At 38.1% G+C, this 19,505-nt stretch overlaps 1 protein-coding gene across 1 annotated transcript; it reads left to right on the top strand.

Moving 5' to 3' along the window:
• Nucleotides 1-2,665: 2,665 nt before the first annotated feature.
• thtpa (thiamine triphosphatase) lies at nucleotides 2,666-9,816 on the top strand. The gene is made up of 4 exons (XM_038275599.1): nucleotides 2,666-2,821; nucleotides 8,334-8,403; nucleotides 8,514-8,978; nucleotides 9,062-9,816. Exons 2-4 carry the CDS (start codon nucleotides 8,334-8,336, stop codon nucleotides 9,160-9,162), a joined length of 636 nt encoding a protein of 211 aa, XP_038131527.1. The 5' UTR covers nucleotides 2,666-2,821; the 3' UTR covers nucleotides 9,163-9,816.
• Nucleotides 9,817-19,505: the final 9,689 nt, after the last annotated feature.

The raw sequence follows: 19,505 nt of genomic DNA, 5'->3' as shown, positions 1-19,505 counted from the left end.
CATTCAGATAATATATCTTAATTCTTTATGAAATAAACATGAAAACTAAAAAAAAAATCCTTGGCATCAAAAGTTGTGATATTATGGTCTATTTTAGAAGCTACAGTGACAGCTTAGACTTAAACAGATTTACTTTTTCATTTTGAATACACCGGTGTAAACAAAAAGAAATTTCATTTAAAACAGCTCAAGACAATTTAATTTTTTAAAGTGCAGCCTTGAAAACAGTAATAAATACTTAAAAACATAGTAATAGTAAATTATGACTGTATATTTACAGTTCTAACAAATTTTTATTATGTCATCCTGCATTTTAACACAATTTAAGACATTCAAATATGCTTTTAGCAATTTTGAAAGCCAATTTAACAAGTTCCATATATCATTCGACAATGTGTTAGCATTTGTTTTTTTAAATTTTGAAATTAAAATCAAGTTTTGTACCACCATAGTATATATATATTTCAATATTTTTACACTTTTGGTAGTAATTATCTGTAACTTTGTTTATGCAGTGTACATATTTATAAAATTCCATATTTGTAAATACAGGTGCTGGTCATAAAATTAGAATATCATGAAAAAGTAGATTGATTTCAGTAATTCCATTTAAAAAGTGAAACTTGTATATTATATTCATACATTACATACAAACTCATATATTTCAGATGTTTATTTTGTTTAATTTTGATGATTACAAATGACAACAAATGAAAATCTCAAATTCATCATATCAGAAAATTAGAATATTGTGAAAAGGTTCAAAATTGATGGCCCCTGGTGCCACACTCTAATCAGCTAATTAACTCAAACCACCTGCAAAAGCCTTTAAATGGTCTTTCAGTCTAGTTCTATAGGCTACACAATCATGGGGAAGACTGCTGACTTGACAGTTGTCCAAAAGACGACCATCGACACCTTGCACAAGGAGGGCAAGACACAAAAGGTCATCGCTAAAGAGGCTGGCTGTTCACAGAGCTCAGTGTCCAAGCACATTAATAGAGAGGCGAAGGGAAGGAAAAGATGTGGTCGAAAAAAGTGTACAAGCAAGAGAGATAACCGCACCCTGGAGAGGATTGTGAAACAAAACCCATTCAAAAATGTGGGGGAGATTCACAAAGAGTGGACTGCAGCTGGAGTGAGTGCTTCAAGAACCACCACACACAGACGTATGAAAGACATGGGTTTCTGCTGTCGCATTCCTTGTGTCAAGCCACTCTTGAACCACAGACAGCGTCAGAAGCGTCTTGCCTGGGCTAAAGAGAAACAGGACTGGACTGCTGGTGAGTGGTCCAAAGTCATGTTCTCTGATGAAAGTAAATTTTGCATTTCCTTTGGAAATCAAGGTCCCAGAGTCTGGAGGAAAAGAAGAGAGGCACTTCATCCACGTTGCTTGAAGTCCAGTGTAAAGTTTCCACAGTCAGTGATGGTTTGGGGTGCCATGTCATCTGCTGGTGTTGGTCCATTGTGTTTTCTGAGGTCCAGGGTCAACGCAGTCACATACCAGGAAGTTTTAGAGCACTTCATGCTTCCTGCAGCTGACCAAATTTTTGGAGATGCAGATTTCATTTTCCAACAGGACTTGGCACCTGCACACAGTGCCAAAGCTACCAGTACCTGGTTGAAGGACCATGGTATCCCTGTTCTTAATTGGCCAGCAAACTCTCCTGACCTTAACCCCATAGAAAATCTATGGGGTACTGTGAAGAAGAAGATGCAATACACCAGACCCAACAATTCAGAAGAGCTAAAAGCCACTATTAGAGCAACCTGGGCTATCATAACACCTGAGCAGTGCCACAGACTGATCGACTCCATGCCACGCCGCATTGCTGCAGTAATACAGGCCAAAGGAGGCCCAACTAAATACTGAGTGCTGTACATGCTCATACTTTTCATGTTCATACTTTTCAGTTGGCCAACATTTCTATAAATCCTTTGTTTTTATTGGTCTTCAGTAATATTCTAATTTTCTGATATGATGAATTTGAGATTTTCATTTGTTGTCATTTGTAATCATCAAAATTAAACAAAATAAACATCTGAAATATATGAGTTTGTATGTAATGTATGAATATAATATACAAGTTTCACTTTTTAAATTGAATTACTGAAATCAATCTACTTTTTCATGATATTCTAATTTTATGACCAGCACCTGTACTTATTTTATAAGTATTCTTTTTATTCAACTGTGGCACATTTTGTCCTCCATATATGACTATGAAATCCCTTATGTAATTTTGCAGGAGTCACACATTATTTATACATCAAAAAGTGTTTTTTTACAGTTATCTTTAAAGCAGCAACCTGGTGGACACGTTTCCCCTTAACATTCAAAGAAAAAAAGTGTCAAAAATTAGACTCGACAGAATGCCCTCTAACATGAAACCCTTCCTCCCCATTCTCACATTAAAAGGTGAATTATAAATGAGTCCCCATTCTGCCAACTTGGATCGTCACACACATTCAGACGAGTTAATTAAAGCTGAATAATGGAGCTAAGGCTGCAAAGCCTCCGCTCAGCGCCGCCTGCCCGAATTATGGCATGTTTTCAATCAAATGATAGGTGTGGTTTTAGATCAACCAGTCGAGTGTGCGGAGTAAATATTTATGAAGCGGTGGGGATTAAAACTGCACCATCTGTGCGCGTCTGCGTTTCCGAGGCGGCCAGTGATCCGCCAGAAGACACTCATAGGTGCCCCTTCATGCGCCTGTGCAAAAATGTAGCTCTCAGACCCTTCCTGGCTCCCTAATTGGACATGACGTACGAATTTTGCACTGAAAAGAAAGCGAATTGAAAGTCCTCACCTGTGTAAAGGTATGCGAAGCCGTAAAGTGTATCTCTTTCAGTTATGTTATTTTTCTATTTTTACGGTATTTGTAACCGCTTTTCGGGCTGTTCAGGAGACAGGTGTTTTCCTGTTTTACTAATTAGGGCCTTCTATTTTAATAAAATGACACAGAGTGAACTATAAAAACATTTTTTTTAGCAGACCAGTTATGTTCAACACTGTGGCTGGTTGATTAAAATTATTTATTGTAAGATTCTAGAATTAAATAAAAAGTAAATGGTTTATTGCATTTAAATCAGGTTATACCAGGTTATTATATGTTAATGTAATAAATATTAACATAAGGCATTTTAATATTTATATTAAATGCTAAAATATAGAAATAATCAGTGACTTTAAAATGACTGTAGTTGCTTGTTTTCCTTTCTAATAATCGTTCAGCATAGATTGGACCAAAGGAAAATCTGAAAGGCATTTTCTAAGTCTTGCTACAGATTCTCAACATGATTTGGCCTGGGGATTGACTGCGCCAATACAACATTAATATTCATTTGTTTTTTGTTTGTTTTTTTGCTGAAAGAAAAAAAAAAAGTCTTATTAAGCCTCTGATCTTTTTTCTTGCTGTATATTTCTATATTTAACTTCATTTATCCTCCTATGAACTCTAACAGCTATGGGTGTAGTGATTCATTGGAACAAAGATTCGATTCATATCACGATTCATGGCTTCCGATTCGAGTCGTGGCCGATTTTGGTTAATCTAGATCAGAGGTCTTCAACAGGGGGTCCGCGACCCCTAGGGGGTCCACAGAGGTACTGCATGGGGGTCACGAAAGTTTTGGTTGATTAGACTTTTTTAATATTCCTCCTGCAATTTTTTCCACTGATTGAAATGTCTTTAAATTCACATTAACATGAATTCAACAGACTGTAGTAAACAGATAAATGGAGGCAGAAGATGTCTTTCAGTCATCAATGCAGACATTCAGCGACACACAGGAGCTCTTTCAAGCTGGGCACCATTTCATTCACAACACCTGTCCCATCAACCAGGAATCAGAATCAGAAATACTTTAATAATCCCAGGGAGAAATTACTTTTGTTACATCACTCCATCTGTAATAGAGTGACTATTACCAGTTTGATATAACACAATTTCATACCATATATAATTAGGGGGTCCCCGCTCCATCTCGCAATCAGTTTGGGGGTTCTTGGCCTGGAAAAAGTTGAAGACCCCTGGTCTAGATCGATTCGACACAATTCAGTAACTTGAAATTGCTTCAGTAAATTCTTAGCTCAAAATATAAACAACAGCGGCTACGCTGTTTGTAAATGTGACTCCCCCTCCATCTAAATCTGGTTGAAGTCTGTGCCTCTTATGCATGGTCATGACATCACAGACAGACTTAAAGGAATAGTACACCCAAAACATGATTAGCCTTCATTTTCTACTCACCCCCATGCTGAACAACACTCTGGAGTACTTTTTTGATATCTCAAATGCATCTGGAGATCTGGGAGGCTTCTTGCTGTCTGCTGACATTCAAATAATGGAGGTCCATGGTGACCGAGACAGAAAGGTCCATAAAAGTCCACAAAAAACGTGTCAATATTCCTCCATACTGCTCGTCCAATGTATTCCAAGTGTCCTGAGTGGGTAGCATCCAGAATTTACTCGAAACAAAGTCATTTAGAATGTTTTTAGAGCATAAACAGTAGTGTATAGGATTTCATGAAAGCGCGCACATGCGCGCTCCCGACACTACGGAAGCCGGCAGACCAAACCAGCGCATTCAGCTCGGCAAAGAACTCCTGCTCTTCCTCAACACTGAAGTCCTCAGACATTTTTCTTTCGTTGTTTCTTTCTTTGCACAGGTAAACAGCACATTTCTTCTTCTACGCTTGCATTATTGGCAGAGCAGACGCTAAATGCGCACTTTCATCTGGTTTGGTCTGCCGGCTTCCGTAGCGTCATGAACGCGCCGGCGCGCGCTTTCAGGAAATCCTATACACTACTGTTTATGCTCTAAAAACATTCTAAATGACTTCGTTTCGAGTAAATTCTGGATGCTACCCACTCAGGACACTTGGAATACATTGGACGAGCAGTATGGAGGAATATTGACACGTTTTTTGTGGACTTTTATGGACCTTTCTGTCTCGGTCACCATAGACCTCCATTATTTGAATGTCAGCAGACAGCAAGAAGCCTCCCAGATCTCCAGATGCATTTGAGATATCAAAAAAGTACTCCAGAGTGTTGTTCAGCATGGGGGTGAGTAGAAAATGAAGGCTAATCATGTTTTGGGTGTACTATTCCTTTAACTGAGTCACATTTAATGTATTCATTATTAAAAATGCTCACATAGAAGGCATCTAAAAAGAATATATTTTAAAAAACCACCGTGCCTCTGTGTATTTTCCTAATAGCAATACTATTAATTAATTACCCTGTATATTGATTTTAGACTAGTTCAAGTCATTATTATTAACAATTTGCCAAGCACATATTGATGTGGTTTTGTGGAATATTAATGGATCCATCCATTAAAAGCTCAGTCGCTACACCCTTACTAATAACCCTCCCTGTCCTAGAAAAATACAAGCAACCCCACAGCATGACACCGCCACCTGTTTCACTGTGTCCGTGGTCTGTTCAGGCTGATGTTAAGTGTTTGTCTATCAATACATTTCTTGTTTTTCCTGTAAGAAAAATAAAAAAGTTCCCCTTTATCATAGCAGATCACCTTTTTTCACATGGAACCTTTATATTGCTCATGACAAAATGAATCATTCTGCTTATGCCTCTGGATAAATTCACTGTCTCAGTGCCGCTCTTTAATAAAGGACTAAAATGTTGAATGGGAAATTAATTCAAAGCATCTCCCCTGAGCTGCAGATCTCTGTAGCTGCTCCAGAGTTGCCATGGGCCTCTTGGTTGCTCTTCTAATTTCTGCGGTCCTTTCTAAGACTTTAAACTTAGCTTTGTCTTAGGACTGAAGTTGTGCAATATTCTTTCTATTTTCAGATAATTTATGTCTAAAAGCATGGATACTTTTTTTTTTTTATGTAACCCAGTCTGACGTGTTACCTACATTCAATATGGTTACTGTCTGACAGAGATGGCAAAAGTACTCACTTTCCGTACTTGAGTAAAAGTACAGATACTTGTGTTAAAAAATACTCTGGTAAAAGTGGAAGTACTGATTAAACGTCTTTACTCAAGTAAAAGTAACAAAGTACAGGCTTGTAAATTTACTTAAAGTATAAAAGTAAAAGTAGAAACCACTTTTTTCATGCCGTTGCCTACATTTTAAATGGATGTCTGCCAATAGGACTAGATCTCCGTTGTGTTCATTTTCAATCATCTCGTCGTCCATACTACTATGCTAACGCCACCGCCACCAAGCTGCAATGATTTGCCGCCAATGAATACCGCCGAATCTGTCGATTCATTTTGTAGTGGTGCGTCAAATGCAACGTAGATTCCCATTCAATTAGATTGAATTTGGTATTGATGGCGTGAAAAATAATAACAGTAACTCCATTGAAATGATTCAAAACTAAAGTAACGAGCCAATTTTTTAAAATGTAAGGAGTAGAAAGTACAGATATTTGTGTAAAAATGTAAGGAGTAGAAGTAAAAAGTCGCCATAAAAATAAGTAGTAAAGTAAAGTAAAAATATCAGAAAAATCTACTTGAGTACAGTAATGAAGTATTTGTACTTCATTACTTCCCATCTCTGCTGTCTGAGACCTTTGCAGAAAAAAAAAACAAATACTGAGGAACAATTACATTTTCTATTTTGACAGATTTACATCTGTGAAATATTTTGAAGATGACGTTTTACTTTCATTATACTTTCATAGTCATGCACTGCTTTGTATTGAGCCAACAAACATCTTCCCTGTAAAATAAATTGAAGTTTCTCGTCATTAATGAATGGTAGAAATACTTCCTTTATAATTTGAGTGACTTGTGTTGTTAAACATGAAAGAAAATTGGTCATTCAGTTCACTATTTTTGCTTTGCTAATTTGATTTATTCAGATTAATCGTGTTAAGTATGAACTTTCAGATGAATGCAAGGACAAAATGCTGCGAGGAGTTGAAAGTAGACCATCTATCTTTCAGATTTCTTGATGAATTACCACCTGTGTTTAGGTTTTACAGCATTCTCCTTTCTTCTTGTTAGAGATTAAAATAGTTGGATAGCAGCCAGACCTTCTTGCATGTTGCAACACTCTTTAAACTGGTCCAGCTGCGAAATGTCACCTGGTAATGTGACATCAAATCTCTGAAAGGCTGCGATAACTGCCCCAGGATTGCTGAGAAGATGAAGACTGAGGGACATTTTGCCAACAGGAGGAAGATAGTCAGGTTCGATTTTATAGGAAAATCACATCATAACTTTTCCACGTTCCAAGGATGAACATTAATGCTATAACATGTTAAACAAAACATTTTTATTATGTTTTGTTCCGCGAGTTATGCTCTACAACACATATGTCAACATCAAGGGAGTTGTTTATCCATGGCCCCCTGGATGATATTTAATTACCATTAGAACCGGCCCACAGGCCACGGCCGCTTGTGCGCGCTGCCGTGGCTTTGTGGGGAATGTAGCCTTGGTACGGTTGTGTTGTACGCACCAACACTACATTCCCAGGGGAAAACATGGTTGTGTTTTTCTTAAATTTTTATTTTTTTGTTGTGCTTTGCATGTTTGGATTGTTTTTTTGTTTTGTTTTTTTGCTTTTCCCTCTTTAACAACCCAATCTGGGCTGAAGTCAGTTGTCTAAGAAGGCCGATCTAAGCCAAAATAAAAGGAGCCTGGATGGAGGGAGGGGCAGATCTGATCCTGCAGGTGATAGAGACGGACCCGCTGCTGAGCGAGGGGCAGGTGGGATCCGCACGATACTCTGATCGAGACGGAGCGCTACTTACAGGCGCGGAACCCGGCCCTTACAGTGCCGTCTGTTCACTATTCTGTGCCCGGCTCCTTTTATTGTGGTTTCAATCAGCCTCTGCTGCTGCTGACACATTTGTAAAGCGCAGTTAGTGCACTCTGCATGTAGTTTGCATGTTCTCCCTGTGCATTCATGAGTTCTCTCCGGGTACTCCTGCTTCCACCCACAGTCCAAAAACATAACTGTTGGGTTAATTGACTTGTCTAAATTCTCCTTAGGTATGAGTGTGTGTGTGTGAATGGTTGTGTGTCTTTGTGTTGCCCTGCGATGGACTGGCGACCTGTCCAGGGTGAACCCCGCCTCTCGCCCATTGACTGCTTGAGATAGGCACCAGCACCCCTCGCAAACCCACTTGGGACAAGTGTGTCAGATAATGGATGGATGGAAAAACAATGTGTTAGATCTTGGTTCAATAGACTATGTTCATTTCAATATGTGTTAATAAACATTTAACCCGTTTGGCCCTCAGCTTATAGCAAATATTTTTTTTGGCCCTCGGTGTGTTTGACTTTGACATGCCTGCTCTACAAGTACTTCTCATGCTGAGGTTGCTGTATCGTTTCAGATGAGTGTGGAAGTGGAACAAAAGTTTATATTCGACTCAGACACCTTGAAAACGGTAGAGGACATTGGAGGCAAGTATTAGAACCACTTATTTAAATTAATGTTGACTTACAGTCAGAACATGTTTCCTTTTATTCTATTTGTTGATTCTTTTTTGGTTTTTTTATATTCCTTCCTTCAGTTTGCATCGGCCAGAAACAGTTTCACGATCAGTATTTTGACACCCCGGATTTTAAACTGACTTTAAGAGACACTTGGCTGCGCAGACGGAAACAATCCTGGGAGCTCAAGTGCCCGACGGCTGCAGTCAGTAGAACCGAGGAGTCTCTGTGTACTCAGTATAAGGAGATCACCAACCTCTCTGAAATCTACCAGAGAGTAAAGGAGCTCATAAACAATGCTCCTGAGACGGACGAGACCCCCTCTGATGAAGACGACTCCTGGCTGAGCGAGCTGCATCTGGTCTGCTTCGCAGAGTTTACTACAACACGGAGGTCCTTCACTTTGAAAGGAGTGGAGGGGGTGCAGATCGATCTGGACCAAGCTGACTTTGGCTACCATGTGGGGGAGATAGAGGTCCTTGTACCAGAGGGGGGGGACATGCTGTCTGCACAAGAGAAGATCAGACAAACTGCTCAGAGGCTGGGTGAGCTTGATGCTATCAAACTGCTGACTGTTTGCTACGATCTCCTTCTCTTACATGTTTTTGATCTGCTGCTTTTCACTCAGGTCTGCACGGCGAGAGAAGAGTTGAAGGAAAGATGACTGTTTACCTGAAAAGATATCGTCCGGAGCAATATGCAAAACTGCTGAGTGCACATATCCTTTAGTAAAATACTAAACAGGGACATTAGTTCTAATAGTTTTAAACTGCACAAACCTTGTTTGTTGCTTTAAAAAAAAAGAGTGGAAATGATCTAATTGCAGGTATTTTTAATTGGAAACATGTTTGAAGACGAACCTGATTCTCAACTTCCTAAAACAGCCGTGGATCCAGATGTAGGAGAGTTCTTGTAAATGTCATTGGCGGTGACAGCGCTGCACGGACTATTTGTTAAAAAGGGTCATCTATTTTTGTCTGTCAATTGGAGACAACATGCACACTTATGTGGACGGCTGGTTGACTGGCTGGCTGCATCTATGTGTAGAGCTATGTGAACCTCTTCAAAACACTCCTGTAACTATACAACAAATGTTTTAAAAACACACACGCAATATATTAAATAAGAATAAATCAACTGTTTCTAATGTTGTTTTTTAACTTTTCTCTTCATTAAATGCGACAGTTTAATTTCCATCTGCAGCAGCCTGCATTAGAAGCTTGATCTCTCTTTAGAAATACCTTTATCTGCTTATCTAGTTCATATTAACACCACCGATGTAAACTTCTATATTTGCCGGGTAATATGTGTATAAATGGTTTAAAATAGAAAAGTGCTGGTATGGACACGGATGAGCCCAAATATAAAAGTATATTACTCTGACCCTGTGAAGTCTCAAAGTGTTTTTCATGCAGTAACAATTGCCTCTGGGCCTTTGGAAGAGAAACCAGCCCACAGTATCATACGCTACGTTCACACTGTAGACAAATGTGGCCAAGATCAGATTTCTTTTCCTGAAGTGAACCAGGAGAGAATCTTTCATGAGCGTGTAAACAGACCAGGTCACATGGAACCGACTTTTTCAAATCCAATCCGGGCCACATGTCCTTGGGTAAGTTCACAGGTCGGATCTTTGGGAATGTGACTGCTGTCTGAACAGCCAAAGGACCCATACGGGAATTATTATGAAGATGGTGTCTCTTCTGATAGTGAGGGGAGAAACACAACTACAACAGGAAAAAAAAGGGAAGACAGTAGGGGTGTAAATAATAATCGTTTTGTATCGATGCATCGATCCAACAGCCGACGATCCGATGCATTGACACGTCCGCAAGGCTATCTATTCATGTCTATCCATTTGCTCCTGGACGTAATTCTGAAATGTTTCTCAAATAAAATGCATAACGATATTACAGCATTCATTGATTTATTTCAAATTTGAAACATTGTCTAGCCTGAAAAATTAACCAATTAATCGAATGGTTTCGTGGTGTATTCTTGAGTATCGAAAATAATCGAATCGTTGGGTCAGGAAATTGAAACTGAAACGAATCGCCCTGATGGGTGTGATTTACACCCCTAGAGGACAGCGTAAAAGGGGGTGTAAAATGGAGGGACGAACCTTTGGATTTATTAGTATTTGGGTTGATACAACAATCCAAAAGAAACCGGTGGGGTCACACCTTAACAGGTCAGTTGGCCATGACGCTGCAGCCACACATTTCTCTGCAGAGACGTCGCTGCCAGTGCTCCACAGAAAGCCTTAATTCATAATTTAAATCGCCTCTGTCTCATTCCCCGCATTGTCTGCTCTATCATCCGGCTGCTTTCACTGCTTAACAGCTTTAAATCCATCCATTGACACTGACTTCTGACATGTCTTGTTATTGTTCCTCATGTGGGTAACTTCAGATAAACAATTTGAGACAAAGAAATCAGAATCAAGCATTAAGACCTACAGTCTGAACATAGCCTTAGACTCTGTTATGGTTAACAGTGCTACCATTTTTTTATTGACAATGTTCACTTTTTGTTTTACACAAATAACCCCAGAGAGTTGGTGGTAAAAACAAAATCCAAAAGTCTATTTTCTTTTTTCTGACTTACTCCATGAACAAGTGGTTTTTAAGTAGAGGGAACCCAATTGTTTTTATGGTGTTACTCCATGATGTTTACAGTTCTGCTTGTAACATTTAAATTAAATGATCCATCTGATGGTGGAAGAGTTCAAATTTAGGTGAAGATCAACTTTCTTTTCTATTTTCAGAGTGGCTAGGCTTTTTATATCACCAGAGAAACAGTTATCTTTAATATAAAGGACACAAATGCTGCAGTCCCAACCGCTTAAAAAGAATTACTGGGAGTGCCAGAAATGTGTCACTGCCGATGTTACTAAAATAAATATTCTCTTCATGTTGGATCCTGTCCACCCCACTCCATACACATGCTCAAAGGTTGAAGTTATTCATTATGCAGACTAATGCTCAGCCTTAAAGCAATTCTGGCAAACTGTTGGGTGCCTTCAAAGAATGAAGCACTGCTAACATTGTTTACATCTGGGGTGGTCGGCTGCTGACCTCAACTGAGGACATTGTCGGACGGTGGAGGGAATACTTTGAAGATCAACTTCATTGTGCGATTAAACCTTTCCTGATGGAAGCAGAGACTGGAGAGGAGTTGGAGTCCTTCATCACCAAGGGGGTCAAAACCTCCAGGGTGCCAAGGCTTTTGGGGTAGGAGTCTGTCTGAGTGGACTTTTGAAGTTGAAATGCCTTTTCAACAATATGGAGCAGTTGGGGACAGTGTCCCTGGACGGGCAGACTATTGTGCTGGACCAGAGGGTGTACGTCATAACTACAGGAGTATCACACTGCTCAGCATGCCTGAGAAGGCAAGGATGAGTCTGGGTGATTGTCCAACCTCTGCTTCAGGAGGAGCATCATGGTCTTTGTCTTGGCTGTTGAGAGATGGACCAGCTCTACATCCTCTGAGGGGTCATCGAGGGTTCCCCAGAGTCTGTTCAATGGATCTGCATGTGCTGCCCTGTGGGAGGGGGGTACCAGGAGTCAGGGGACCTTAGACCCATAGCATAAGCTGAGGTGAGTGCAAGGCAGAAAGGGATGAAGGTCAACTTGTACATACCCCCATGCACCTTTTCTTTCTTTGTCACCTTCTTCTTTTTGACTATTTGAGCCGAAGTAACAAGTACATTTCTCAACCTTGAGATCAATTAAGTCAATAAATCAACTCCCCCCAAGTTCTTGACCTAAAAGGTGTGGCTACCCCTCTTATAGTTCAGGAGAGTTCCGGCCTCAAGTGAAGAGTTCAAGCCCCTGAGATACCTGAGGGGCTTGTTTTGACTGAAGGGAGATACATGGGCAGTTCTTTACAGGTACCACCACTCCTGTAGAACTGTTCTTGGCCCGTGTTATGGCTCATGTAGATGTAACCCTAATGTCTTATGGTGTTATGCACCGTCCAAGTAACCGTAACTGATTTGTCTGTTGGATTTATTTCATTATAGGCAGATATGGCAAAAGTACTCACTTTCCGTACTTCAGTAAAAGTATAGATACTTGTGTTAAAAAATACTCTGGTAAAAGTGGAAGTACTGATTAAACTTCTTTACTCGAGTAAAAGTAACAAAGTACAGGCTTGTAAATTTACTTAAAGTATAAAAGTAAAAGTAGAAACCACTTTTTTCATGCCGTTGCCTACATTTTAAATGGATGTCTGCCAATAGGACTAGATCTCCGTTGTGTTCATTTTCAATCATCTCGTCGTCCATGCTACTATGCTAACGCCACCGCCACCAAGCTGCAATGATTTCCTGCGAATGAATACCGCCGAATCTGTCGATTCATCTTGTAGTGGTGCGTCAAATGCAACGTAGATTCCCATCCAATTAGATTGAATTTGGTATTGATGACGTGAAAAATAATAACGGTAACTCCATTGAAATGATTCAAAACTAAAGTAACGAGCCAAGTTTTTAAAATGTAAGGAGTAGAAAGTACAGATATTTGTGTAAAAATGTAAGGAGTAGAAGTAAAAAGTCGCCATAAAAATAAGTAGTAAAATAAAGTAAAAATATCAGAAAAATCTACTTGAGTACAGTAACTAAGTATTTGTACTTCGTTACTTCCCATCTCTGATTATAGGGTTCAGTCCTACTGAGACTGGATCAGAGTTTTTATCTGCTACATCTATGCTCTCTAGAAACACTAACAGTCCTTGGGTTCTATTACCCCATTTTTAAAAATTCTGCCTATTTTCTGTGCCCCCAGGAATAAAAAACACTGCTCCCACTTAGTACCCCCTCCCAAGAAATTTGGTCAAGAACCGCGGCTTAGAAGATCACCACATGGATCGGCTCAGCAGTCATGGTAAATCGGTCTACCTTCCTACCTTCACCTATGATCATGAGAGCGGAGACACGACCCAAACAATGACATCCTTAAATCATTTAGCTGAAAGGAGCTTCCTTTAAGGGTGGCTGGGCGTGCCCTTAGAGACAAGAAAAGAAGCTCGGCCATTAGGAGCTGCTCAATTAGACTTTGACAGGATTAGGTATGCAACAGTATACAATAAACTTTTATTTTGCTGCCCTGAAGATATTTGATGGTTATGATTTTAGCAAGACAAAGTCTCACATTAATAATGGGGGCCCAACCTCAAATAAAAAGTATCTATTGAATGAAAACATCAAGTACGCAGTAAGAACGAGAACAGAAACTACAATAGTGGTTTTAGATTATTTTTGGAACATTAATAATGAAGTGTGATGGTTATTTTAGGTTAACCAAAGCAGCAAATTAAAAAAAAAGGAAGTCTCACTTGTTGATGGAGTTCAAATACACAGCCCTTTGTGATGTCTTTTAACAAGGGTTTAAAGCTGCACTGTAGAATCCAGCATTCAGTTAAATTAAAAACTTCAGTTCTTATCAACTTGTTTATACTCATTTTAAATAAGTGCTGTGTACAATTAGATTAAAAACAGGCTTAATAACTTAAATATTATTATAAGTGTTTGAAAGAAGAGGAGACATGTGCATTTAAGCACAGTCAAAGGAAGGTAGTAATTACTGCTACATTTACTTGAATAACTATGACTAAAATATACTTTCAGACAGACTTTCTTTTTAACTTTAGCTTCAGCAATATCTTTATGAAATATTGCTTTAATAAACAAGTGTTTTAACAGACAGTGTTTTAACTAAACAAGCTTAATGCTAAACAAGCTTACTTTACACCTGGTCTTTAAAATACCAGAATTTGCACATAACTTTACATTTTGGTCTGTCAGTAACTCAGTACTTAAACAGGCCTTTTACCAAATACTTGTTTACCCTTACTAAAGTAGAAATATCATAAAGTATTTCTACTCTTACTTAAGTACAATTTGGATATTGAGTGATATTTTCAGGGAATGCGTGTGGCTGGGTGACACCGCAAGCAAAGTTGATAATGTATGCACTGTAGTGAATAAGGTATTTGACTCCCTAAGAGGTGAAACACAGTGATTTGCTGGTTGTGTGATGACTCTAACATCTCAGTGTGCTGGGTAATATGTCTGCTCAAATTGCAAATGAGGAATTGCATGACTAATGTGGAAATATAATAAGGGAATTATGCAAAATAGCTTGGAATACAAACAGAATGCTCCATGCAAGCAGACGATCTCTGATGAAGGCTGGTTCCCCAAAAAGAACTTACCATCACTGTTACGTCTACCCAAAATTATGAAGTTAAATCAATGGCACAAACTGATTGTGTGCAGTTGCACACACATTTTTTAAGTTTAAAATACTTTTTTTTTTTGGAGGCAATGCTTTTTGACTCGCACCACCCACTGGAACACAAACTTTCAGTCATCAGAACCTTACAACACAGGGCTGAGCATGTCTCTACAGAAACAGAAGGGAAGGATAAACGCATCAAAAATGCTCTTCAAACCTGCGGATACCCAAACTGGGCTTTTTTTCAAATCAGCAAGGTAATCCAGAAGACACGCAGCAGGACTTAATGGTGAGAAGATTAAACTAAAAAATGTCGCCATCCCATATGTTGATGGATTGGTATGAAAAACCCAAGAGGATTTTCTCCAAACACAAAATCCCGGTACATTTCAAACCGAATAAGACCCTTGAACAGAGACTAGTGCATCCTAAGGACAAAACCCCAAAACCATATATGAGCGGAGTGCTGGATGCAGTTAAATTTAGTGAGGAATGCTCTGATCTTTATATTGGAGAAACCAAACAACCTCTCCACAGACACATGGCCCAACAAAGAAGAGCGGCCTTCTCTGGACAAGACTCCGCAGTACATCTACACCTAATGGACAGAGGACATTCTTTTGAGGACCAGAATGTTCACATTGTGGATAAAGAAAATCGGTGGTTTGAGCGGGACTTGAAGGAAGCCATTTATGTTAAGAAAGAAAAAACAACCTTAAACAGAGAGGGCAGACTCAGGTTCCAGCTTTCAAAAACCTACAATGCAGCAATTGAGTTACTTCCTTCCTGCTATCTTTGCAGCCCCACCTCCTGTACAGGACCTCTCCTATTCAGCCAGGCCAATGATTCCCTTTAACGACCATCGTTTCAGATACATAGACAGGTATGGGGCATTGCAGGCTAACAAAAGAAGCCAAACGACCCCCCATTCCAAAGGGGTGGACCTCTTCGTCCGTTTCAATTTGCATGTTTTTAAAACAAAAACAAGGTTTTGTTGGGCTACAGTATAAAACCTCGAACTCGCTGTTCCTGACATTTTGAATTGAAAAAGCTTCCTGGATGGGAAGCGAAACGTCTTCACACTTGGAAACTAAGTCCAGTGGATTGTTTTTAACTGTCTTATTTTGGAATGACCATGACCTGAATGACTGAGAATCTTCGCAAACATTTTGAGGCAATAATTTTGCAGGATTTTTTAAAATGTAAAGTTAGCTTAATAAAATGTACAGGGATGTTCAAATAATTCATTAATACTTTTTTAAGGTTAAACAGACCCTTATAAATGGTTCGTATCAAAACACAGGGGGTAGAATGAAAAAAAATTGCACCCCTTTGTCTGGAGGATTTTTATTCAGACTGATTCTTATATACTTTTATCTTCCTTCTTGGAAAATGTTCAGTTCAACTCAAAGTATTAATCCTTTACTAACTATGTTTTTTGCTTTCATGGAACATGCAACTACAGAAATGGACTTGGTTGCATCCATTTGCTGAACTGACTCATAGACAGTTATTGTTACTGTAGCTAAACTTTAATGTTTTATTTGCAAACAATAGTAACAAAAAATTTAGTTATTTTTAATAACACAAAGTTGTAAAGCTCTTTTAAATTTTGGATCGACAATGATGTAGTTCCCATTGTTTTACAAGAATTTACAAAAAAAAAACAACAGACCGGACTCTGCTGCCAACAGACTCTACAATGCCAAACTATAAAGGCAATAACTTGTGCAATGTATAATGTACAATTACTATTTAATACCCTCTGCAATAGATGGTTTCTTTATATTTGACACCCAGTGCAATAACTATATATATATATAAATATCCATCTATATAAATACCCAGGTATGCACCCTGTGCAATAACTCTGTATAATAATCCTGCTAATAACCCTCTCCAAACAGATGTTGCAGATTTGCAACAGCTAAATGCTACTTAGCTAATTACTCCACATCCATATTTTAAGAGCTTTTGTTACTCAGAAGTACAACAGAAGGACTTAGTTGTCCATTTGCAACAAACAGTTTCTCTCCAGCTCATCAGATAGCACTGCTGACTCACTTTCAACATGGCTGAGTCCTTGGTGTCACTGAAAGAGATTTTCAAGCACCAATTTCATGTAAGTATCACTACCAATTTCCATTATTTTGAAATCAATACTACATAAGATGAATCATGTCTGTTAAAATATGACACATGCCAATTGGTAGATTTGATCTCCTCTGGGTATTTCACCAGAGGCATCTCGATTTCAATGTTGTGGATTCGCAACGTGTGCCCAAACAGGTACCAATGGATGCTACATGCTTTATCTACTAGTTTGCCTACATTTTGAGCAACAGTTTAACAGAAACTGCCTTTTCAAGAGGTTTTGAGATGTCAGTGGAGAAAAAGTTTGAGAAAAAGTTGTCTCTAATTTTGCGAGAGAAAGTTTTTATTTTTATTTTGTATTGTTAAATTTTTGTTTGTGACATTCAAATAAAGTTAACATTCATATCAGATTCACTCTTCAGTGTTAATTTACCACTCCGGAACACTGTTGCAAATCTGCAAGATCCCAGAATTCATTACATGTGAAGGTCTCTCTCTCAAAAAAAAAAGTCTGAATTGTATATTACTACCCCATATGATAATTTTCTCCAAATATCCAAATATTTTTTCCTGCAACTACAACTTAATTTGAGCCTGAGAGAGGGTTTAAAAAAAAAAAAAAAGCTGTCACATGTATATACTGTATATATCCCATGCACATTTTTCTTTCTTTGGCACATTCTTCTCCTATGACTATTCGAGCTGATGTAAATTTCTCAGATCAATAGTCGATCAATCAATCAAATTACTGCATTTGTCCTATATATAGGGAGACAAGATTAGATTAATTAATCAGATTAAAGTCAGTATGACAGTTTCCCCAACACACCAACCGGTTTGTCACCATGAATGAAGGATGCTCGCTGCTAACAATGCTAGTATGAGACATTACCATGGAGCTGGTCAAAAACAAAACCCCAGCAGTCTGTTGTGGCTGCACTTTTCTGTGGATGTGTGTGCAGCTGTAAATAATCCATCCTTTTGTCCAACAATATAGAGAAAAGGCAGTTATTTTTACGTCAAAGACGGGCTAAGGTAGCAGCAGCAGTAGGATATAAAGCCTCTCTTTATTAACAAAACTTCTATCCTTCATACATCCTTATTTTTCTCAAATGTTTGTGCAAAACTAAAATGTGTTTTTTCTCTTTCAATAATCATGTGCAAACATGCATTAAAGCAGATGTCTATTTTTAGCTACAAACTCCCAAAACTGTTAAATTACACTAACAAGTAATGTTCTGACATAAAATATTAACTATCAGTTATTAAGCTCTGCAATTCTTAACATGTTATTTATAATATTTCCTATTGAAAGATGTCAGATTGACAAACTTTCCCAGGTTCATGAAGCTGGCATAGGCACTATTGAACAAACATGTCTTTTTGATCTCAGGATTAAAGACTCCTGAACAATTGGGGCTTGCACTAAGTAAACAAACCGAGCTAAACCCACTTGTACTAGTCTAAACTAGCTGCTCTGGGATTTTCATAAAACCTGGAATGGACTAGAACAAATCCCAATCTAAGTATTTAATTTCTATGTATTTTGAGTTAGAATTGCAGCTGAACAGAGTGCAAAAATAAAATGGTCCAGCCTTGGACAGCCTATTCAATAAAAGGACCAAAAGCAAAGCTCTTAGTGAATTAAAGGAAATAATTATAAAGTCTATTCACCCATTACTGGAGCTTGTCCAGGCAGCCATTGAGCAAGAGGCAGGTCACACCCTGAAATGTTTACCTGCACGGAGCAACAGAGTTGGAGATGTAATGCTTACCGGTACTGTTGGGTCTTAATGACACCAATAGACCCCAGATATTTCTGAGCTGTCTAGAGTTACCATCCCAAAGTCTGCAAAGTTTAATGACCTTGGAGCATTTTATTTGGGTCCAACTGATGAAACTGCCCTCAAGACTTTTAAGCTGCCCTTACCAAAAAAAAAAAAAAGAAAAAAAAATGGTATGGAAAGTAGTTTCTTTAAAAAGGTTCAGCCTTTTTGCAAGAACTTATTCAGGTTATATCCTTTGATGAACCCCTAATAATCATTTTTTTTGTTTGTTTTTTAGTCACACAAAGACTTTAAGGGTTTAACATAAACCTGTTTAATCCTGGTTATGCTGAGTTTTTCCCTCAGTAATTCAGTATTTTGTTTATTCTGGACTAGATTCACTCATAAATTAGTTGATGCTGTGATCAAGACAGCAGAAATGTCTTATGCTGTGTTTAATAGAATAATTTCATGCAGGAACAATATACTTTTGGATCCATTAAACCAACAAATGGGCTGTTATTCCCCCTACTAATGAAATATCAACTCAGATATTTTCAACTATTGGTCCTGAAATACTAATTATTTTTTTCCATTTGAGACCTAGTGGGCAACAAGGACTTGTGCATGATAAGCATTTTCACAAAAAAATATCAAATAAAATAAATGAATATGTCATAAAAATAAGTGTATGTAAATTTATTATGAAATGAAAAATGGTCCCATGAAAAAAATTAAATAATCTAATTAAATAATTTAATAATTAAATGTACAATTTACGGAACAAATCTTTAAACAATGAAGTATATCATTAAATGTACCGTAAAATAATGAAATAAATTAATCTACGATTAAATGTACCATACATTCATTTCACCAATTCATCGTAAAACAATTAAAAGAACTATTAAAGTCTGATTTATGAAATTAAATTAAATGTGCAATTAAATGATAAAATATATCATTTAAATGA

The sequence above is a fragment of the Cyprinodon tularosa genome, unplaced genomic scaffold, assembly GCF_016077235.1.
Source record: "Cyprinodon tularosa strain WSP-4 unplaced genomic scaffold, ASM1607723v1 ctg97, whole genome shotgun sequence".
NCBI classification, from domain to species: Eukaryota; Metazoa; Chordata; class Actinopteri; order Cyprinodontiformes; family Cyprinodontidae; genus Cyprinodon; species Cyprinodon tularosa.
This window is presented reverse-complemented; position numbering and strand designations above follow the sequence as displayed.

What these genes read in the sequence shown, in the direction of transcription:
- thtpa (XM_038275599.1), top strand. Translation starts at nt 8,334, where the DNA reads ATGAGTGTGGAAGTGGAACAAAAGTTTATATTCGACTCAGACACCTTG. An exon ending in AACGGTAGAGGACATTGGAG is followed by an intron (nt 8,404 to 8,513) that starts GCAAGTATTAGA and finishes TCCTTCCTTCAG; the next exon opens with TTTGCATCGGCCAGAAACAG. An exon ending in ACAAACTGCTCAGAGGCTGG is followed by an intron (nt 8,979 to 9,061) that starts GTGAGCTTGATG and finishes CTTTTCACTCAG; the next exon opens with GTCTGCACGGCGAGAGAAGA.